The 24858-nt window shown below is 35.9% G+C and overlaps 2 protein-coding genes across 2 annotated transcripts; both read right to left on the bottom strand.

Annotated features, from left to right (window-relative positions):
• Window positions 1-1451: 1451 nt before the first annotated feature.
• On the bottom strand, window positions 1452-8315 carry LOC114645380 (extracellular calcium-sensing receptor-like). Its single transcript, XM_051922525.1, has 5 exons — window positions 8058-8315; window positions 6696-7531; window positions 5809-6019; window positions 4545-4668; window positions 1452-2672 (listed from the first exon to the last, which is right to left on the bottom strand). The coding sequence occupies exons 1-5, from the start codon at window positions 8313-8315 to the stop codon at window positions 1768-1770; spliced, it is 2334 nt and encodes a 777-aa protein (XP_051778485.1). The 3' UTR covers window positions 1452-1767.
• Window positions 8316-18351: 10036 nt separating this feature from the next.
• On the bottom strand, window positions 18352-24045 carry LOC114645379 (extracellular calcium-sensing receptor-like). The gene is made up of 5 exons (XM_028793239.2): window positions 23761-24045; window positions 21630-22463; window positions 21221-21448; window positions 20310-20433; window positions 18352-19450 (listed from the first exon to the last, which is right to left on the bottom strand). The coding sequence occupies exons 1-5, from the start codon at window positions 24016-24018 to the stop codon at window positions 18540-18542; spliced, it is 2355 nt and encodes a 784-aa protein (XP_028649072.2). The 5' UTR covers window positions 24019-24045; the 3' UTR covers window positions 18352-18539.
• Window positions 24046-24858: the final 813 nt, after the last annotated feature.

The raw sequence follows: 24858 nt of genomic DNA, 5'->3' as shown, positions 1-24858 counted from the left end.
ACCAGAATTATTAAATTTTCATTGCATGTGGGATCATTTGTCAGTAAATCTTTACATATTCCCTTCCATTGAATCCCAACAGAACTTCAACAATATTAGTTATTGTTGTTATGCTCCAGTGTTCTTATTTGAATGTCTCTTATAACATTGTCATTGATTAAGACATAAACAAATAAAATACTACATTCTAACAAACTACAGTATATGGCAAAGCTGACAGCATACATGATCAAAATGACTTATTAATTAAACATTCCCAATATTCATTCAGTGACTCATAGGCAAGATAACACACAACCAAGTACTTTTGTGAGTTTCCATTGAGTTTATTTTGGCTTAAAAGTACAATACACCATTGAATAGACATCAGTTTAATGAAAATAGTAGGTAACTTTCTAATCTTTTGTATTGTTTCTCCTTCTGTGTGAACAAAAATCAGTAAATGTATTTACAGAATGTGGAGAGAAAAAAACGCAATAACACTATAATGATATGGCTGATAAATCTAGGAATCCCTTCAAAAGTAAAACTACAGAGTGTTTTGGAGAAGTCTGAATATGCCATTAACTTTAAATGATTGGAACAAGATGATGGTGTGGGGAAGATTATGTGTGTGGGAGAGGATATTTAGGCGAGGTTTGACGCAGACCAGGACTTGTCCAAGACCATACTGTGTCCAGGTGTGGACAGTCAAACGTGTTTTTGGAGTGCAGGTGAATGTGAAAGGATTATTGATAATTCAGCTTTTTTTTTTGTCATATGGTTAATTTTGAAATGGTGGGGCCTAGCTGGAAATGGCAGAGTTTCAAGGGACTACGGCAAAGAAGGACATATGGGATGTCAGGTGTGTCCTGAAAAAGAGGATGGTGACCGCTAATGTGCAGTAAGTAAAAACAATTTTGTAAAAGGAGCTTGAAAAGACAAAAAAAGAGGGATATTCAGAAGTGGAATTTTGCAGCTGTTAAGAAGAAATAAAAAGGCTTGTGGATACTGAGGAATGGGGAATAAGGATTTTATGAGAATTGATTTTTAAACCAAAACATATATGAGTAGTATGGATGTTTGGTCCAAAGTTTTGTAGAGATGAGGGTTTTGGTTACAGATGGAAATGGAAAATTGCAGTGTTTGTTATATGGTAAACTGGTATTGTTGCGGACTGTATGTTGTAAAGTGTAAATAAAAACTTATGTTTCCATAAAAAAGACAAACTGTACAAGCAGGTAGGCACACTTTAATTAAAGGAGAACCTTTAGTGGTACAGTGATGGGTGAGCTCTGACATCTTACCAGAGGCGTTGCTAGGGTTTTCAGTGCACTGGGACAACTGAAGATTTTGCGCCCCCTCCTGTTTGCCAAAATGCAATGGGGAAGGGAAATTTGGCACCCCCTAGATGCTGCGCCCGGGGACAGATGTCCCCTCTTGCCCCCCCCCCAGCTACGCCACTGCATCTTACATGTGGTTAAGTACAGTCAGTGTCAAGTTCAAGACAGAGAAGCAGACTATTGTAGTAAACAATCTAGCATTAGTTAATACAGTATCTTGTGTGTCTTGCTACTGTGATCAGCTGGTATAATGAAATGGGTTTAGAACATGAAAAGATGTATTAAAGGAATAGTTGGAGCTTCAATCCCTCATTCTTTCTTTTGCATTTCCCTTTATGTAAAATAAAAGTATATATTACTTTGTTTTTTCAGATTTAAGGATCACCAAAACAACTTCATATGTCATCTTGTACTCTTGCCTAAATATATACATTTTTCCTTTTTTTTAGATTTTCCCCTTAGTCATAAGAACCTTCTTTGTATTTTGTTCAGGCTTCAGAAGAATTATGTAACATTTAGGTGCAAATATCGAGAAAAGAAGTCCAAAACTTGATGCCAGTATTGCAAAAACCTCTACGGCGACGGTATGTTTCCCAGGAGAGCTGATATAAGCTGGAATAAATGTTATCCATACAGCACAAAAGATGAGCATACTAAAAGTGATGAATCTGGCTTCATTGAACGTGTCTGGCAGATTCCTAGCAAAAAAAGCTAAGACAAAGCATGCACTTGCTAAGAGGCCAATGTACCCGAGTAGAAAACTAAATCCAGTTACAGACCCAACTTCGCATTCCAGTATAATTTTAGAATTCTGATATTTGTTATTTTTGGCTGGTACAGGAGCTGCCACACTCAGCCATATAGTACAAATCATAGATTGAACTGAAGTGAAAAAGAATATGGTGCCTCTCTGCTGAGCAGCGCCAAACCATTTCATCATATTATTTCCTGGCATATTAGCTCTAAATGCTACTATCACGACAACTGTTTTTACAAGAATGCAGGAAACACAAAGAACAAAGCTGATTCCAAAAACAACATGCCTTAGAATACAGGTTAAAGTGGATGGTTGTCCAATGAAAGTCAATGCACAAAAGAAACAAAAAGTTAATGACACCAGCAGAAGAAAGCTCAGTTCTGAATTATTTGCTTTTACAACAGGTGTGTTTTTGTACTTTATAAAAATGGCTAACACACAAATTGAAAGGCCAGCACCCACTAATGCCGTTGTTGTTAAGGTGATCCCCATAGCATCTTCAAATGACAGGAATTCAACTTCTTTCAAAATACATTGATCCTTCTCTTCATTTGACCAGAAGTCATCTGGGCATTTAAGGCAGATTATGGAATCTACAAAAGTTAAAAATGAGGTGTAAGAATTCTACACATTTTGCTATGTGCCAACCTTGGAGTCAAATCATTTAAAATAATTTTATTTCCACTTCAACAATCAACAAACCAACATTTATTAAAAATATAAAAATGAAACATCACATTGACATCTTAGACCCTTTGCTATGATAATCAAAATTTGGCTCAGGTACATCCCATTCTATTGATCATAACTGAGATGTTTCTAAACCTTGTTTGGAGTGCAACCAATTAGGAAAGACACACACCTATCTATATATGATCCCAGACTAGATAACATTTATCAGAACAAAAACCAAGCCATGAGATTGAAAGAATTGCAGGTAGAGAGGGAAGACAAGTAGAAAATATAAGGTGGGCATTTATTACTTATGTTGGCAATGCAGAAATACTTAAACTAAATGAAACAATAGCCATGATACACTGTCCACCTTAATTAAAGGATAAGTGTCGCTGTGTTTGTCTGCATGTCTGTCTGGTTGCTACATCTCTGTCATTCCAAAAGATGGAACATCACAAACATTTTAGTAATAAAATGTACCAAAATTACAAAATACATTCCAATAGATAGTGCACTGCAAACATTAATGCTGAGATCATTGATTACTTGGATTTCCACCCAAGCACAGCTAGTGATATCATAATGTCTACTTAAGAACTTGTCACAGTAGCACTCCAAACCTCTTTATTTTTCAAACCACATACTAATATTACATATTAGGAAAGTGAGTTGACTCTATTGATGCACCAGAAAACATTTCATAAATAAACACACACCAGCATTTAAAATTAATATGCTTTGCTAGTAATAGTTATAGAGCTAATTAAAAACTATGTAGGATCATTAGCAGCACAACTACATGCTGGGCTTCCAGATGGAACCAGGGTCTCTTCTCTGGAGGATTTTGTGACTTCATTTGAGTATAGTTAAGCTCTACTCTTGTAAATGTATTTAATTTTACCTGGATGCCCCATTGGTAATACAAAGTGCAAGAAAACAAAAAAACAAAAAGAGAAGAATCTACAGAGGAAGTACAAACATCCAAAACCAAACAGAAAGACTTGAAAAGGAAAAAGACACTGTTGCCTTCCCATGACACAAATGCTAATGTAATTTCTGCTGCAGGAGTAATATAAAAGATATCAATAAGGTATTTTTTTAATAAATCTAACTATTTGGCTAAAATTAGTTTTGTAATGCCAAACGTTTCATTGTTCAATACATGCCATTGCTGAAGCGCTTTGAGTGAAAAGGAAAATGCTATATACATATAAAGAATTATTATTGTTGTTTTAGCAAAGCATGTGCACAACACTTTGCATGCCACACTGTATACACAACATTAATTTCTAACCCAACTGCACTGGTGGCTACCATAAATTATATTCAAAAAGTTTGGTCTGTAGTAATTAAAGGAAGAAATACCTTCTACCAATGATTGGATATTCCATTTATTTTAGTATTTATCCACACATTCACCCATCTATGGAGTTGCTCATTCCAGTTTAGAGCTGCAGTGTACTGAAACATGGCAATGCCACAGTATCACGGACCACTCGACCAACACTGGATGGGATGCTAGTCAATGGCAGAGCCCAATTGTGCACAAGCCAGCTATTCTGTCATGTAAATTTTTTGTGAAGTGTGAGAAAAGTAAAATGAAAGGAAAAAATGCATGCTGATATGGTCAAGAAATTAAACCTATCACGGATTTTGAGTGGGCTGGGATTTGAACTCTTGACTCTGGAGGAGTGAGGAATCTGCATTAGACACTTGTACCCCATGACTTTCCTCTATTATCATCCATGATTAATATAAATATATAGTTTTGTATATTAAAGAATACCTACCAGTTTGGTTGCTAATTTCCCCATCTGCACAGGGTACACAATCAAAACAGCATACAGGTTGTCCTTTTTTGCTGGCTTTTCTTGTACCAGATTCACAGTTCTTACTGCAAACAGACTCTGGAGCCTGAAATGAAAATTATACCTTTAAATATTAACACTTACAATTTTATTCACAAAGAAATGAATGACACATTATAAAATAGCAATGTATAATATGATTTGCACTGTGTACATTGATATATATCCATGTATATCTAAAGCAAGAACAAATAAGATAAACTGCTCTTGCCTTATTACTATGGGATAGGACAAGGGGGTGCCAGCTACCTGAAGTGACTAAACTTTTCAGAAAAAGCAATTTTTTTCTACAGAAAGGTTCTTTGCAGGAGTCGGGAAATCCCCTTTGGCAGTTTAAGCAGGAGAATCACAAACTGGGAAAGGTGGAAGTGTCTGGTTTGTCAAAGGAGAGATTGTGTGCTTGAGAGGAGACTTTAAAGAATTGGCCAACTGTAGATATGGAAGGTACTGTGAAGGCAACTGTCCCACATTAATCAGAAGTGGACAAGATGAGGAACGCTTTGACTTGCATTGGTACATAGTTGTTGCTTAGCAGGTGTCCCCACAGAGCCCAAACAATGGGAAAGTTTATTTAGTTGTGCCATTATTTCATATTTGTCTGTTGTGAGCAAAAGAATAAATAGGCCTTCACAATAGGGCAAACTGCGAATACTGTGTAGTTTCTCTATGTTTCAATTCCATTTTTTTTTTATTATAGCCTATAATACCATTCATCCATCCATCCAATCCCAGCGCACAAGGCAGGAAACAAACCCCGGGCAGGGCGCCAGCCCACCGCAGGGCGCGCACACACACACACACCAAGCACACACTAGGGTCAATTTAGTATTGCCAATGCAGCTAACCTGCATGTCTTTGGACTGTGGGAGGAAACCGGAGCGCCCGGAGGAAACCCATGTAGACACGGGGAGAACATGCAAACTCCACGCAGGGAGGACCCGGGAAGTGAACCCAGGTCTCCTAACTGTGAGGCAGCAGCAATACCCACTGCACCACCGTGCCGCCCTATAATACCACATATACAATATAATTACTTTTAATATTGTTAAGAATAAAGTGAAGTTAAAAATAAAGCATACAATGAAAAGAAGTAGTCTGAAATCACAAAGTAATATAATGTGTACAGTATATGCTATATGCTGAAATTAAAAAAAAAGAAATGAAACTTAAGCTTGATTTTACTTACCTTGCCAGTATCCGAATTCCAAAATATGGCATCTTCATTTAAAGAAACCTCTTTTCCTACTTCTGCTGATTGATCAAAAATACCAATGTCTGCAATTCTGACACTTCCATCATTTGCTCGCTGCCAATTTATTATGTCATAAATTGCGATTGCATCCCCATTTTCATCAAAAGCCACTTTTTCACCCAAATGGGTTGTAAAGCTGACTTCCCTCAGGTAATGCAAAAGCTTTAGAGAAAAATGCTAGAATTATTATTAAGATTATAAAGGTTGCAAAAAATATATACACAGACACTATTCGAGCTAGTTAAGAAAACACACACTGAGAGACACTAATGTATTAACCACTAAAACCTTATTCTAGGATGCTGTTGGAGTTAAAAATTTCAAAGTACCACAGACTTGCATCCATTTGTTTCTAGAGATTGATGTATTCTCTTCTGGATAATTGCAGTCAATCATAGTAGAAAATGGAGAAAGACAGAGATTTAACTTGCATGTGTTGAAAGATTTTCAATGTTCAGGAAATTTGTGAGAGTATAAGGAGGATATATATTAAAGCATTAATCGAATCCCTGCACAAGACTTTGTTATGGAGCTAAATCACTCAATGTGGCTTCATTATTTAACATCATACTTTAATTTTTAATGATTTCAGTTGAGTTTAATGAGTTCAGATTGCAATTATCGTTGGTGACGTTTGCTCTGTAATACGCTGCTCTACGTTTCTTTCTTAAAAGTTAAAACACATAACAAACTGTTGTAATCATTTTATAAAGCAAACATAAATTTCACTTACACAACATGTCTTATTAGATCAACCATGTTCATGTGTTTTACACCTTGACAACGTTAAACATTATCACAGTGACTCCAGTGATTATTACAGTACCTGCCATGGCTGCACATTTGCAATGTCCGCACATGTTCTGCCTTCAAAGGGCCCTTTTCCATTTTTACAGGACATTAAGTTGTGAAGAGCATGAGCAAGGGCATAAACTGCCTTATAAACATTATAAGATACACGTAATTCTGATACATCACTGTATGCTGTTTTCAGGCTAATGATCTCCTCTTCCCCTGTACATTTTTTCATTGCTGGAGCTATAGTTGAATTCTGTATCATTTTATTTTCTTGAAATTGGCAGTCAAACAATGCTTCCCAGAACTGGACTGATAAATTGTTGTCAGGATCAAAATCAGGTTGAACCTGAAGAAGAAAATTTTGCAGACCAGGGATTAAACCCCTGCGAACTGCCACACCTATTGTTCCTCCAAATGAAATAAAGTTTTCCTTGCTGGCTAACACAGTGGAGGTACTCCATGCTTCACTAGCAATCCACTGTATGCTAGTAATATTCTGGTGAACGATTTCTTGAACCAAAGGCATCAGTTCTACTTCAGGTGCAAATATAACAACAACCTTTGCACTTGACTGTTTAATGGAGTTAACAATCTGAAAGATTTTGTCCTTTTCATTAAGTTTAGGAAGTGTTTCCAGGAAAGAGAGGCATCCAAAAACCTTGAATTCCTCACTGAAGTTCCTCATGGCATATTGACCATAGTCGTCATCACTTGCTATGGCGCCAACCCAAGTCCATCCGTAATGTTTGATAATTTGTATAATGGCTTTAACCTGAAAGTTATCACTTGGGACCGTCCTAAAGAAAGATGAGTATTCTTGTTTATTGCTCAAACAGGAACATGTGGCATAATAGCTTACCTACAATAAAGACAAAATGTGAAGTACTGGAATAATTACACTTAAACTATTACTTATGAATGTTATATAACAGTGGAAACATCATTAACAGTATAAAGCATATACTGCAAAACTCTTTTAAAGACACAAGTGAAAATATAAATTTATCACATGTTTTTGTAATGTGTACTACTACACTTATAACATGTTAAATAGTAATTAATGCAAAATGCAACTAAATATATAAATTCAAGGCTAATTAATATCTTTATTTTTAAAAACATTGTATTGGTGATACAATATGCAGCCATTGCTGATATTTTTTTTTTTAAACGACAAAGATGTATTTAAGAAAAATTACATTTATTACTTTTTTCATTTAGAGTTCCACTGATATGATTGACTTTAACTGTAACCAAAGCCATGGTAATGCAAGTTGTGGCTAAAGAATGATGTGGTCATTTGATAACAGATAAAGAAAATACAAAAATTTCAGTTAACAGTATTCTTAGAAAAAAATAAACTGTAACATATACTGTATATTTACCAGAGGAATTTGAAAAGGGCTTAGTAGTTTAGATATAGCCATTGAATGTGTTGATGTGGGATCTCCAACAATTGCTAGCACTGGGGTAATTCCTGTGCAGTCAGATTCAATAAATTCTTCCTCCAGGCCGTTGATTAAAGCAGACGCACCACCAAGTGCTACAGGCAGGTTAACACAATTATCATACAGTCGGTAGCCCAGAGTAATGTTGGGCAAAAGTGCTTCATCATTGTTTATTTCCTCAATTGCAAAGACCATTGCCTGCACTCTTTGAAAGAGTGACACTTCTAACCTTTAACATATGAAATGAGCTATAAAGTCATTAAAGAAAATAAATACTGGAAATTCAAACATACAGAGTCAAACATACATAAAATATAGTACCTGTATATTGCATAGCATACATCACAAATCTTTAAAGAAATTGAAATCTTTGGTGTTACCTAAGTACAGGTAAATGTTCTGGAAATTACATGTATGTATCAACAATTTTTTATTTTTATCTGAAGATGGCTTTACAATAAATGAGGATGATGCATACAACATAGGTTACATCTGAGATATGAGTTCTTTTCAACTGCCTTATATCTAATTTTTCTACTACACTTTTCATCAATATTAATTTCAAAATGAACTTACCTGTTGCACCTCCATTGTTCAGGCTTGTAAGTGAAGTCCAGTTCAGGTAAAATTGTTTGAAAACTTATTTCAAAAATACCCCCCAAAATAATATCGCCTTTTTTATGCAATCCATTCAATTGAAATGGACCTTGAATTTTGCACTTTTTTTGCATAGATGCGGCAACTAAAGAGAGAAGATTCAACATCATCCATGCAATAGGAAAGTAATTCATTTCTCCAGAGCTCATTATCAAGCATGTAAGGGAGCGTATAATGAAAAAATGCTTTATATACAAGATGCTTTATTCCCATGAGATATTTTCCTAAACAAGAGACACTGCCATAAGAAGAGATCTGAGCACAAATCTTAAAATGATTACTCATTTATGTTAAATTGTAAGTTAACTTCATATTACTGTATGATATGCAAAATAAAGATGTAGAACAAATGTGAATTTAATTAAGCCACAGTGTAAAAACAATTATAATTAGCTAATTCACTAAAATTGTTTCACTCATTTACTGCTCACAGGGTCTTACATGGTAGTTGGCTATATACAGCTACCACATGAGGGCAGTAGACTTATTTATAATGTGGATATTAAAGTTCAGACATGTCTTCAAAATATTGGCTGGAAGTAGCTGTTTTGTAAGAGGAAGCTCTCCTGTTGGCAAGATAAGGAAGTTAATAATCAGCCAATGATATCTGGTCCTGTAAAAGAATATTTGAGGCAAGGGGTTACAGGGAAAACAGCCCACCTACAAGGTGCTGTGACACAGTAACCCACCCCACCACACACACATCCCCCTACACACATCCCCATACACATGATTCTGAAGAACAAGCTTAGACCCCAGAACTGTTGACAGGGATGAGCCCTTAAATGAATCTCAGGTGTGTTTTAAAAGCACACAATATGTGTTTTAAACACCTCTGCCTCCTCCCCAAACAACACCTAATTAAGCTCTAAGCTGGAATGAAGAAGAGGACAGTCCTCTTCCTGGCTAGGAAAAGTAGCCACTTATTCAGGCAAGTGAGAGGAAAAGGACAGACAAGTTAGAAAAATACTTTTTGCAGGAATCTTACTCTACAACTTATTTTATAGTGAAAAGGGGAACCAAACAGCTGTAATCATTATCTAGGCAAAAGTAATGGATGTCCAATGGAGCAGCTTCAAAGGACTTTCTTCAGTCCTCTATTGTTAACACTAGCATCGCTGAAGCCTACGAAAAAGCTTGTAATTCCAGGCCACCTTAAATTCCTTCACACCTCTCCAATAGCGTCTTCTGTTTTGTAAATGTGTCAATCAGCACAAGCAGCCCGCTATCCCATCCCCATCCCATTCCGCCACAGCTCAACTCAAGCAAAAAGTTCTACCAGCTCAAATCTTGTTTATTTGGGTGTGAGGTGCCTGGAGTTGTATAGGGTAAATAATATATCATTATTTGGAACACATGCATTTCATGTGTGTTCCGTGTCTACAACGGTCTATGCAAATGTAGGATGACAGGAAATGCAAGAAATGTTGAACAAATACCTAAAATAGAAACTTTTTCATGTTATAGTACTAGGGTGTTGTACCGTGTTAGCCATTATGAATGTAGAGAAAGCCAAGCAAAATGACACCTTTTATTGGCTAACTAGAAAGATTACAATATGCAAGCTTTCGAGGCAACTCAGGCCCCTTCTTCAGGCAAGATGTAAACATGATGATTACATCTTGCCTGAAGAAGGGGCCTGAGTTGCCTCGAAGCTTGCATATTGTAATCTTTCTAGTTAGCCAATAAAAGGTGTCATTTTGCTTGGCTTTTCTCTACATGTTATAGTACTAATGACAAAATTTTGACATGAAGTGTATAATGTATGAAGACTGAAGTCCAAATGTCAAATAAACACTTTCACAAAAGGTACACGTTTAACAAGACAAGTGCACTTTTATTCAAGACTATAACCGAAGAAAAAGAAATCGGGTTAGGGTACAACACTGACATGACTGCTTGGGCGGTGCAGTGGTAAGAACTGCTGACTCATAATCAAGAGATCACGGGATTGATTTCGGGCGCTTCCCAGAATTACTGCTTTGAGTAGTGAGCTGATCTTATTGTTACTATTGTACAGTAAAAACATACATTTGATTTGAGTCTGTAACAACTGGTGTAAATTTATGGTGCTTGTAAAGATTAGTATTTTTTTTTAATTCTGTTTTATTCTTTCAGTCAAGTTCATGCTCCCCTTGATGTGACACTGCTGTTTTCAAATAAAAATGTGCTATAAGAGAAGTGAACTCTCCCCACAAGAAACGTCCACTCACACATAAGAACACCGCAGCTGCACCAGGCGTAAAGGCAAAAGATGGCACCGTTTGGATTCAGCAAGAAATCAGATAACATCCTGACAGTCACTCTGCCCCACATGGGTCCTTCAACAAAACAGGTGGGCTTACAGAGCTTGCCAAGGTATTGTGCAAAGTTCTGCTTGTGATTATATTTTGTGATGGTCTTTATATGAAAAACTTGTACAGTGGAACCTCGGTTCACGAACGTCTCGGTACACGTACAAATCGGTTTACGACCAAAAAGTTCACCAAACTTTTGCATCAGTTCATGACCACACACTCGGTATATGAACAAGCCAGTTTCCCTTCAATGTTTTTACATTTAGTTTACTATTACGATGTACTGTCTATGGTGTAATTAACTATATTTGTGCTTAAAAATCTTTAAAAAAATATATATTTACATACAGTTCGTACGGTCTGGAATGGATTAATTGTGTTTACATACAATCCTATGGGGGAAATTGGTCGTGAACCGAGGTTCCACTGTATATGTTATTTATATAAAAACCACATTGGATGTTGTTTACCTATATTTATTTACTTATCTTCCTACAGCATAAAGTCACAACTAGAGTGCAGAGCTTCCTGTGTTTGATCGACATGGGCATGCTGATAAAGTACAGTCTGTCCAGGATTTTAAATCACCTGCAGCTCACAAACTGTTTGACCTATTGACCTGAAATTTGGTGCACATATACTACGTGACCTCTACTATCCGCTTTCAGGGTGATGATTGACCTCCAAGGTCAAAGGTCAACCAAGGAAAGTCAAGGTCAAAAAATAACCTGTAATGTGAAATTTGGTACATATATACTATGCTGAAACTCTGCACTACAGCTTTATATTAAAAGCGAATTGTTTTGAAATTATTTCTCTTTTTATTTTTATTTTATTTTATTGTAGAATCAACTCTTGGCAGCAGGGCGGCTGTGCGGCGCATGTATGCGGGCGCCATTCTCATCCCTACCACTTTTGCCGTCACTTCCCCTACCTCTTTATTTCTTAAATCATTCTTGAGGCAGGTTGAAGACTTAAGTGATAGCTACAGTGAAAAATTAAGGAAAACGTACTAAGTAACTACAACACAAAAACTGACTTAATCACTTTTAACATGAAAAGATGCCAGTAAAAGAAGGGAAGAAGCAGGTCACTACGGTGGAGAAAAGAAGAGCTGCTCAGGAAGCCGCAAGTGCATCAACCTCTGAGCAAGCAAATACTAAATGTACAGAGAAAGAAAGTAAAGTGTATTCACTGCACATTATCGTGCAGTGCGCCATTACTGGTAGGTAAATAATATTCGATCTGGCTTTTATATAAGTAATATATAAATGTTTTTTATATAAAGACAATCGCAAACAGGACTTTGCATGATACCTTGGCAAGCTGTGTAAGCCCTGCTGTTTCATTAAAGGACATGCATGGGGCAGATTCACTGGCAGGATGACGCCCGACCTCCTTCTGCATCCAAACGGTGCTATCTTTTGCCTTTATCCCTGGGGGAGGGCTTCTGTTCTCTTTCTCTGATGTAGAACCCTCATCCTCATCTGAGTTCTCCTCTGTTATAGCATGTCTTTATTTAAAAACTGACAGTGTCAGATTGGGGAGAGCGTGAATGTGACTGAGAGAATAAAAAGAATAATGAAACAAAAGGCTAACTTTTACAAGTACCATAAATTTATTCCAGCTGTTACAGACTGAAATAAATGTATGGTTTTATTTTATAATAGTAATAATAATGGCCGCTCACTACTCAAAACAGTTCAATGCATGAAAAACCTGGAATCAAACCTGTCATCCCTCTACTTGGAGACTGCAGTTCTTACCTCTACACCAGCCAAGCAGACATATATACAGGTGTGTGTGTGTTGTACCTTATTCCAATTTCTTTTACTTTGGTTAAATTCTTGGAAAAAAGCACACTTGTTTTGTTATATCTGTGTCTTTTGTGAAAGTGTTTATTTGATATTTGGACTTCTGTCTTTAAACACTAAACACTTCACGTCAGCATTTTGACTACTAATTATTAGTAGAACATGAAAAAAATTTCAGTTCTAGTTATGTGTTCAACATTTCTTGTCTCACATTTCCTGTCATCCTACATTTACGCATATTGTTGTAGACACGGAACACAGAAATGTATTTGTTCCAAATAATAATATATTATTTACCCTATGCAATTCAAGTCACCTCATACCCTGATAAACAGACTTGATCTGGGAGAACTTGGTGTACAACTAAAACTGCGTTGGTGGAGGATGGGATAGCAGGCTGCTTGCTGCTTGTACTGATCAACACATTTGCAAAACAAAAGACGCCAATGGAGAGGTGCGGGGGAATTTAAGGTAGCCTGGGATCACTAGTTTTTTCATAGGCTTCAGGGATTCTAGTGTTAATGATGCAGAGTTAAACGAATCCAAGTCTATTACTAGGAGTTGTAGTGTGGCACTGACATGTAAGTATATTGTACAAGTATCTGCCTTATGCGTGCCGTTTGGAGCTTTTTTCATTATGGGACTGAGTGGGAAGGTGGTGATTGACAACATCATCCTTCAAGGGTGGGATTTCCAGGCTGTTGTCAAAAACTTTTCTTATCAGTAGCCAATTGGAGTCAGGCTGCTAAATACAAAAAGAGAAGGAAATACCATTGTGACATGTCTGATTCAAGTGCCAAGATCACATTTTCTTGAGCAGAAAAAACAAAAGGAGTTAATAAAAAAAAGCTTCTCTTGAACTGACCATCAATCCATCCATTCATCCATTGTCTGCCTCTTATCTGGGTCTGGGTCATGGGGGTAGCAGTCTAAGCAAAGATGCTCAGACATCCCTTTTCCTCCCTACCTTCTCCAGCTGTGGTGTTCTTAGATGAGTTAAGTGGTGTAATCTTTCCAGTGTGTTCTGTTTCTGCCTGAGGTCTTTTCCCATTTCGACATGCCAAAACACCTGTCAAGGAAGGCATCCAAGAGGCATCCTAATCAGCTACCCGAATCACCTCATCTGGCTCCTTTCAACTTTTTACTTTAACCTCCTCCTCGATGTTTTGGCTTCTCACCCTGTCTCTAATGCTGAGCCCAGACGCCCTGCAAAGGAAGCTAATTTCTGCCACTTGCATCTGTGATCTAGTAATTTTGGTCACTACTCAAAGCTTGTGACCATAGGTGAGGACAGGGACATAGATCAACTGGTAATTTGACAACTTTGCCTTTCGGCTCCACTTTCTCACTATTTTCCTTCACTAAGACTTACCGGTGCAACATAATCATGAATCTGGACACTGCTCTGATCCAACTGCCACTCACTCATTAACAACATCCCAAGATACTTAAAACATCACTTCTTGAGGCAGCACCTCACCTTCAACCTTCAGTATAAATAAATTGGTGTAAATAAAGTGGTCTGTTTAAGCAACTGCCTGAATCTAATAGTCAGAAAGTCTCATCTCTATATCATTTTAAAGACAGCATTATTGACAAAACCAATCAAAGTGCTAGACTAATTTGCATTGTGTTGTGGCTCAACCAGAAAAACACTTTATATTGAGCTCTTGCCTGATGAATTTTTCAGTGCTTGTTCGATTGCTTCTATTACACAAAACTTTTAGTAAACAAACTGGAATATTTTAATATGCCTAGGCAAATGGTTATTATAGCTGTTATGTATTAGAAAGTAACCAATAAATTATTTATGCTTTATAGAAAAATATAATGCCTAAAGAAAATGTGTAGAATTTTGATCAATATGCAGTAAATTGTGAGAAGCCAAACCCCCTTTTACCAGCATTAAGCTTAAAGCAGAAACCAACTACAGATCGAACACCAATACATTGGAGAGAACCCTGATGCTAAAACATTCACTCCTGGCCAGTTTAAATCAAGTCAAATCAATTTTATTTATAAGGCACACTTAAAACAACAGAACTTGGCTAAACCATACAAGTTCCATAAATACATCAATACATACTGTATATACAATGAATAAATAAATAACCAAAATAATGAAATTAGTTAAAATTTTAAAAGTTAAGGCAAGAAGATAGACTTTCAGGCTGGATTTAAAAGTTGGTGCTGACCTAATATAAAAAGGTAGATGGTTCCAAAGTTTAGGAGCAGCAACTGCAAAAGCACGGTCCCCTCTATGATTAAGTCTGGATCTTGGCACAAACAATAACTTCTGGTCAGAGGACCTCAGTGACCATGAAGGAGATTAAGGGGTGTAAGAGGTCAGTAAGATTAAAGAGGGTTAAACCATTCAGGGTCTTCAAACAAACAATAAAGTTTTAAACTCGATCCTGTATTGAACAGAAAGTCAGTGAAGGGAAGCTAAAATTTGTGTGATACGATTCTGTTTTCAGTAATACAACACAGACGTTTTTTGGATAGTAGAGACAACAAACCTATTCAGATATGACCATGCGACCACCTGTGCAGAGTTTGGATAAAGTTTGTGGAACTTTGAGAAAGCAGTGGTAAGTATGGCACCACACATGCTTGATTATGCTTGCTGAAAAATGAACATATTTATGAATAACCTGTTTAAGATACATAGCTACTTTGACACTTCACTACAATTTTTCAAGTGTTTTAAAGCATATGCCATTATAAAAGTGCTAATGTACATTTGTACATTTTCATTGCAGTAATCACATGATTCAATTCACATTTGTTTAAATTTTAAAAGCTTGAATTTCTACATTTGTGCATTCAGTTCGTCCAGAATGAATTTACTGTTGTAACATGAAAATATCCCAATATTTTTATCTCTGACCTATTATTAAATTTGAGAACTTGAGTTGTATTGTAATGGTAGGTCAGGTATTGATTCTAAATCACTAAACTACTAAATGGATAAGGTCAGACATAAAACAAGACAGCTCATAGTATCAAATGATGAAAAAGGATCATAAAGAAGAAAAAATATATGTATATATTTTGTGTATATATATATATATATATATATATATATATATATATATATATATATATATATATATATATATATATATGTATGTATATACGCCATTAACAGACATTTGAACATAAACCCAGCATATGCAAACTTAAGAAGAACATCCTCATAATAAATAAAAATTTACAACCAATCCTCCTCCCAACCCCACCTCATTACCTGCCCCCCCCCCCAACACTCAACCTAGCCTTATTTTGCTATATATTGCCTTTGATTCTTGTATGTCTAATCTTTATCCTCTGATGACGGCTCCTGGCAGGAGCTGAAAGCTCAGGAATAAAAACTACTTTATGATATATGATTCATTTTCTCCCTTTGTGGATCTCCAGCTACAAATATGTTTATATATATAATATATATAATGTATATTTAGTATGCAAAATAGTTCACAAAGAAAATTAAATGTTTAAACAATGAATTCCAGAAACAAGAACAAATACAGTATATTCCAAAAGGACAAATACACTTTGTGAGTCCAGGTTCCCAAAAAAAATCAGCTTTATTGTTTTGAAGACAGGAACATTCTGAAAGCATTAATTCACACAGGAGCTGTCACTCAAACATGCACTGCTTTCAAGAAGTGATGATGACGTCGTCCTGTATTCACTCCCTATTCAAAAGCACAGATAGTCTTTCTGCGCATGCGATAAGACACATGGCCAGGTTGTTTTCCGGTTTTAAATGTTCCCTTCACCAACCAGCAAGTGACAGATGCATTACGCAGGAAGCCTACGAACTTGCAGTCACACCAGCAGTGAACAACCAGTTCCTGCCTGCATTAACAGAGTGTCAGTACACAGCACAGTTGGGGGGTTGTTGGGATCTCAAAAATCTTACAACTTAATTACCTAATGAGGTGACTGTAGACTTCAAATCATCACTGGAATATTGAAATACAATACACTCTTATAAACAAAGGAAAAAAATACAAGATGGATAAAACAAAATATGTTGTATTAAACAATACCTGAAATCTAGTTTTAAGATATTTATAGAATCCAAATGACAACACAAATGTGATATAAAACATAATGACAATCTAACAAAGAAATAAACTGGAAGCAAAACAGAGTGAATAAAGGGGATAGGCTAGAGCTAAAAAAAACAAAAAGGAAAAATTTCAAAGCAAATTGATCAGATGTAAAGAACAATGAGGCCTCATATGAGGATAGTATGGAGATAAATTAACTGTCTACATTTCACCGATAATAAATCATATATGCATACTATCCAAAACTTGAGTACAGTGTTTACTAATCGATGATGAGAAGAAAATGTCAGCATAGTATAACTTACAAAAATTATTTTTTTGAAATATTCAACTTACCACATGTATCTTGGAAAAAATATTGTTGTTAATTATAGAAGCCTTAACCTTTACTTAAACCAAAGTCATAATAGATTTATTGTGCAAGTAAAGCAATGATCTGAGTGCCTTATCATAAGACATAAATTATAATTTTATGTATATAATTAAAAAGAGCAAAATGTATAAATTGAAAGGTATATAGTGTATCATGTGACCGGGGCTCTTGCCCGGCTGGGAGGCCTCCACGCTGGAAGGACCAGGGGAGCAACCGTGGACAGAGCGTTACTTCCCCTGGGACGCTAGATGGCAACCCCCCTGGCTTGCAGCGGTACCTCAGACTCCCGCAGGGCTTCATGGGAGTTGGAGTGTGGTGCAGCCCTGTTTGGATCTGCAGGTGCTGCCAGGTGATGCTGCAAAAGGAGCTGCTGAGCCCTTATGGGCAGTTCTTCTGCCACACCCGGCAGTGCTGCCGGAAACAAGTAATCAAGTTAAAAGGAGCCAGCAGCCACAACTTGGGGAGCCAGAGTCGGGAGGAGGAGCGACAAAGCTTGACCCGAGGACTAAAGGAGGAGAGAAGGAAAAGAGTAAAAGAAAGGATTGTTTGTGCTGTGCTTGTGCTTGGACTGTGTCATACTTGTGGGGAACGGGGAAGGCGTTTCCGACAAGGGGAAAAGAAAAAATAGACCTAGTGTGCATTGAGCTTGTGTCCCCCGTGTATCTGTATCGGGCTCAGCTGGCAGTGCCAGCCTGGTGGACCACAATGGGTAAAATAGATGTAGTAAAAATTAAATGTGAAAGTTAATATCTGAAAACTAACCAAAAAGTGATTAACATTGATACTGTATAAACAGACAATACCCTTGTGTTAAAAAAAAAAGTTAGACTTATGATCCATCTTCAAGGACCTTTCATAATTCCCAAACTGCTCAGTTTTGCACTGGCAGTACACTTTGGATATCAAGTTCAAAGGCCAACTGTGTAAGTCCTATTTGTAGTCCATAGTTAACACCTCTTTCATGCCCAAATGCTAAGATAATAAATCCAGAAGGATTCCTTCAGAATCTATTTTAGACAATTTATTGACCTCATGAGTTATAAACCTGTGATGCTTATGAAAATCCCACTGGCTCAAACTGGATCTTGTCCTTCTTTTTCATACACAAACTTGCTAATGGTCAACATCAGCATGAAAAAAGACCTTTGGATGTTTCAAACTGTAGTATATTTTAACATTAACTTTTATGTGGTGATTCACTTTTTAGGAGGCACTCTACCCATAAGGGCCTTTTTGGTGTTTTTCTCTGGCTTAAGTAGAATGATATAACATTTTGGGCTAAATATAGCAAATAATATTCCAAAACTTGAAGCTAATATGGCAAACACTTCCACAGCTACTGTAAATTTTCCTGGCGAGCTAACATAGGCTGGGATGAATGTAATCCAAACTGCACAGAAGATAAGCATGCTGAAAGTAATGAATTTAGCTTCATTGAAAGTGTCAGGCAGGTTCCTTGCCAGAAAAGCTAGAATAAAGCAAACACCTGCTAATAAACCAATATAGCCAAGGAGGCAACTGAAGCCAATTAGAGATCCAACATCACACTCAAAAATAATCTTGCCATTTTGATATCTTGTGTTTTTTGATGGATATGGTGGGGAGGTTGTCAACCATATGATGCATGTTATTAACTGAACAAAAGTAAACAAAAATACAGTGCATCTCTGCTGGAGAGCGCCAAACCATTTCATCATATTATTTCCAGGAAGTGTGGCCTTAAATGCCATTATTACAACAATTGTTTTGACCAAAATGCATGAAATACACATAGCAAAACTGATTCCAAACACCATATGCATTGCTTTACATGTCAAATGTGATGGTTGTCCAATGAAACACAGTGAACAGAGGAAACAGAGTGTTAGTGATATCAGCAACAGGAAGCTCAACTCAGAGTTGTTCGCTTTCACAACAGGGCTACTCCGAAAATGTATGAACACAGCCAATACAGCAACTGACAGACAAGCTCCGCAGAGTGCTATTGTTGTGAGTGTCATCCCCATTGCATCTTCAAAAGAAAGGAATTCAATTTCTTTCAGAATGCACTCAGTTCTTCCTTGATTGGACCAGAAATCAATGGGACACTTAAGACATTCTATTGAATCTGTAAAATAATCACATCATTTCTTAATAAAACATACAATAAATATGTGCAACACTTTCCCAAATTTGTTTTTGTTAGATTGATTGTGTTATAAATTAAATGTTTGTCGTATAATTTCTGTCATATTCCATAGCTGTTTTCATATAAGAAATAACATTTTTATTTATGGTAATTGAAAGGTTCACCGTTTTATTATGTTAATAACACTTACTGTATACATTTTTGTGAAGGCTTTAATAATAGTTTAGTGTAACAATAGTACAAAAAGTAACCATCAGAAGTACTATATGTGTGTGTGTGTGTCTGTGTCTGTGTGAGTGTATATATATATATATATATAAATATATGTATATATATATATATATATATATATATATATAAATGGAAGTCTCTGAAACTAGGGATTGTGAATCTCAGTAGCTCCTACTGGCGGCCCCATGGAAGAACACAACAGGGCTGTCATTATGGGATTACAGGTCCCAGCATTCCCTGTGGATATCCGTGTGGGAATCCTAACATAGTGATACTGCCATCTAGTGTATTAGGGGAGAAAATATTCACCCATTATCTTCTCCCCTGGTCTGGCCTCCTGGCTGTGTAAGGATCTTTGTTTAACTCGGGCCACAGTGCCAATCCATTTGTGCTGTCCATTACAATGTGTATATAATATGTATGTGTGTGTATGTTTATGTATGTATGTGTGTGTATATATATACATATATATATATAAGTGCAAGTACAATATTAGTAAATAGATGACAATAATTAACTGATTAAGAAAGCCTGTTTTCTTGTTTTGATATACAGTGTATCACTACTTACACATAATGAAAATATAAAGAGATAGCACACCACATACCTGTTTCACTGCTTATTTCCCCTTCTGCACAGGGTATGCAGTCAAAGCAGCATAGGGGCTGCCCTTTCCTGGGGGCTTTCCTTGTACCAGATGGGCAGTTTTCACTACAGACAGACACTGGGATCTGTGAGTGAAAACATCAAAAGAAAAAGTGGTGACTGGAAAAAACAAAGCATTCCATAATGCCTGTACAGCATTAGAAATGTTGAAAATGTCTATATTAAATTTAGTTTTTTGCCAACAAATTACAGTACAAGTTATTAGACTGAATTATTTAAATCAGTTAAGGTCAAGGTTATGCCTAGTAATCTATTATAAGAATCACAAGCAGAATTTCAACAAAATGAAGAAAATTGCTATATTAAAAAGTTGAAATTTGCTATCATAATTACATTTCACAGAATGCAACAGGTAACATATTGTTATTTTAATGTAAAAGAAGATCAGAGGAAATGAACATAGAAACTGGAATGTTAAGAAGTCAGTAATTTGGAATGAGGACTGAAATTATACAAGACATACCAGCTGAGTAGGGGGTGAGTTGATATCAGGAAGGTAAATGTTAAATATTTTACCTCATTTCAAGGTATACAACATGACCTTTAAACTGTTGATCTTATATGTAAATTGCAGTAGAAGCAAATATTACTATTTTGTTCCACTCCATCTCTTAGTTGTGGGTGTTTTCACAGAGATTTAAGAATATGTATGGACCATGCAAGATTAAATATATTATTAAGATTTACCTATTATACCAGATTCTCCCAAAAATTGTCAAAAAGGTACTTTGAAATGGTTGCTTATCTGAGTTCAATAATAATTAGGTCTTTGTGCAATATGTGATAGCAATACATTTTGATTTCTGTAATGATATAACTGTTTTTATGCAACAAATATAGTAATCTACTTACCAACTTAGAATCTAAATTCCAGTAAATGTCATTTTCCTTGAGTAAAAGATCTGTAACTTTAGCCGCTGATTTATCAAAGACACCAACATTTTTAATAATCACTCTCCCATTGTTATCAAGTTGCCAGTTTACAATATCATAGATTGCAAGTGCATCTCCATTTTCATCAAATGCCACTCTTTCTCCAAGGTGATTTGTGAAATTTACTTTTTTAAGATAATACAGTAGCTAAGAGAAAATAAAATGATAATTATTGGTCATTAAGTCAAATTGGTTGTGTTTTGTTTGATTGCATGTATATATTTAAAGAAAGAACATGCATAGTCATTGAAAAGAATTTCAAAGAAAGTTTTAATTAAGCAGGTATCCATATGAAAATCCACATGAATCTTTAATAGAAATTTCTTACTTGCCATGGTTGAATATTTGCAATGTCTGCACAGGTGTTGTTTTCAAAAGGTCCTTTTCCAGATTCACAAAATACTAGAGCATGAAGAGCATGTGCTACAGCATATACTGCCTTATAAACATTGTAGGAGTATCTTAAATCTGACGCTGTGTTATAAGCCGTATTCATACCAGTAATATTTTCTGCACCAGTACAGGTATTATAATCGTGTAGCCCAGTAGTTAAATTTGATTTAACTGCATTTTCTTCAAATTTACATTGAAAGAGAGTTTCCCAAAACTGAATTGCTAAATTATTATCTGGATCATAATTTGGGCGGATTTGACGAAGAAACTCTTCGAGTCCTGGAATTTCACCTCTTCGAATGGCTATGCCTAAAGTGCCTCCAAATGAATAGAAGTTCTCTTTTATTGCTAGGGCTGTTGCAGTACTCCACCCTTCACTAGCAATCCACTGCTTTCCTGTAATGTTCTGAGAAACGACTTCAGTCATTAATGCCTTTAATTCTACTTCCGATGTAAACACAATTATAACGTTAGCAGTGGATTCTTTAATAATCCTTGTAATGCGAGCAACATCTCCTTTTTCATTGACTTTGTGAATGGTTTCTAAAAATGAAAGGCATCCAAAATTTTTAACTTCTTCACTTAAGGTTTTAATTGCATTCTGCCCATAATCATCATCGCTGGCTATTGCACCAAGCCATGTCCATCCGTAATGTTTAATAATCTCAATCATTGCTTTAACCTGAAATGTGTCACTTGGTATGGTCCTGAAGAACGATGGATACTCGTCTTTGTTGCTTAGACAAGAGCATGAGGCAGAATAGCTTACCTTCAGAAAGTAAATAAAAATTGTTGCTTATGAGGACATTTGCCTTAATTTCATTCCGTGCATTGAATTATTAGAATTATGCAAAGATTATAGTATTCTAAGTTGTGCCACACTGGCGCCCAGTAAAGGGACTGTGTCTGCTTTGTGCCTTATGCTTGTTGAGTTAGGCTCTAGCTCCCCCACTGTTTTCATTTCATATTTATACACCTATAGTACATTTCTTATTTAAATGATTAATTTTGTACTTTTAATAGACGAATTCATACTAACAGGCTAGAAAACAAAATTGTCATTATTTACCTTCATTCACCTATCTCACTATCCATTTGATGACCCCAGGAGGAGTGGGCACAAAGCAAGAATCAATGCAGGATGTAATACCAATGTTTCACAGGGAAGGCACATTTCTGCATGTCTTGGAAAGTTTAAGAACACAAACTGTATTAATGGAGCGAAAGCATGCAAACTCTAAATATAAAGGAACCTAAAAGAGGAATGAAAGTAAAGTCCAACACACTATGACATGGACTTTTATATTTGCAAGCTAAATAACTGAAATTATTATCATACGCTTTCTAGTGAATCACAATTTATGGACATATTTGTTTCGCTATTTTTTTTTAATTTAAATTTAATTCATTCGGGTAATTCTATTGAGCACCAATTCAGATTTTGTGTGATGGCTTGGATACCATTTAAGATTACAAACTGAAATGATTTTTTAAGGTCTCAATATGAGCCAGTGTGAGGGCTGAACCTACAGCCTCCTACTATAACACAGAGTACATTAGTTAGTTTCCCATAAAGTCGATACAAGAGTAAAGTACACACACACACACACAAACACACACATACATACAGTACATTAACATGGAGATACAAATGCCATATCCTTCATTTCTGGTTAATTTTATAGGCATATTGTAAGTGCACATTAATTGGTATGTGATTGAAAATAAATAGGTTAATATTAGACAAAATTTAATTAAAAATAAATACTTATTGTATACTTTTACATAAGTTATACATTTATGTTTGTGACTTCTCTAATTTAATTAGTATCTTAATTTACTTTTTGATGTTTACCTATTTCCTTACTTTAAATATTTTAGTTCCTTTTGTATACTATTTTATAAATGCATAGTTTGATTCCTTGTGATATGAAAAACCTATGTTAAGTTTATGACAATGATTTCTAAAAGAGAAAATATCTTAAATCAGTATTGATCTACTGATAGATTCCCAGCTGGGATTGTTCATTTTGCTGAAACATAAAACAACAAAATTTTTACCTTACCATTGGCATCTGGAAAAGACTCAGAATCCTTGAAATTGCAATCGAATGTGTAGAAACAGGGTCACCAATGATGGCAATAACAGGAGGGGGTCCCCTACAATCATAATCTTTAATTTCATCTTCTTTTCCACTGATCAGTGCAGCTGCTACCCTCATAGCCACAGGTAGCTTCACACAGTTGTCATAAAGCCTGTAACCAAGTGTGATGTTAGGAAGCAGGATCTGATCTCTGTTGATTTCTTCAATTGCAAAAATCATGGTCTGTGCCCATTGAAATACTGAGAACTCAAAACTGTCAGAAATAAAGTGTCTCCTTTAAACCTGGCTTTGTCATCACAACAAATTATTAGCAATACTTGAACATTTGCATCATAAGCATAAGCTTAAATCAAAACAGTATTCAAAATAAAATTTGCAGTGAAAATTATAGTAGAAATGCATCTATTTATCTCTTTGTGAAAGAGATTTCACTGTCATATAAAAGACTTGATGTGGAGGTGATAGGTGTTGCACACTGGAGAAACAGACTTATGTGTTTTAGGCATGTGAAACGAAAAGCATAGGAAGGCTGGATGAAGAGGTGCACCAGGCCGCAGCTGGAGGTGATGAGACAAAGATGAATGTGGTCACAGTACCACAGAGAGAAGAGAAGAGAGGTTTGGGAGGCAACCAGCTAACCTGGGTAAACCCAGAAAATGGCCTTTAAACCAGTGATGATGATGATTGGGCTCCTTTAAAATGTTTTTTGTAATATTGACAAAATTTATTACAGAATAATGAGGCTCCAAGTGTTTTTGTGTCAGTTTAAGTACAATTTTAATAAAATGCAATTCTGTGCATCAATATGAAATACAATTTATATTCCAAATGTACAAATAAGTGAATTCTACTGTTTCAGGATTTTTTGGTGACAAATTGTAAGTACGGTTATATTTCAGAAAAAAAATAACTATGCTAAAATTTGTTCAAACAGTACAAGGACTTACCTTTCACATGTCCATTGTTCGGGTTTATATCTAAATGATAATTCAGGAATGTTTATTTCGAAACTTATTTCAAATATACCTCCGATGATAAAATCCCCATTCTTATATAAAC

This window comes from Erpetoichthys calabaricus, chromosome 2, assembly GCF_900747795.2.
Source record: "Erpetoichthys calabaricus chromosome 2, fErpCal1.3, whole genome shotgun sequence".
Classification (NCBI taxonomy): Eukaryota; Metazoa; Chordata; class Cladistia; order Polypteriformes; family Polypteridae; genus Erpetoichthys; species Erpetoichthys calabaricus.
This window is presented reverse-complemented; position numbering and strand designations above follow the sequence as displayed.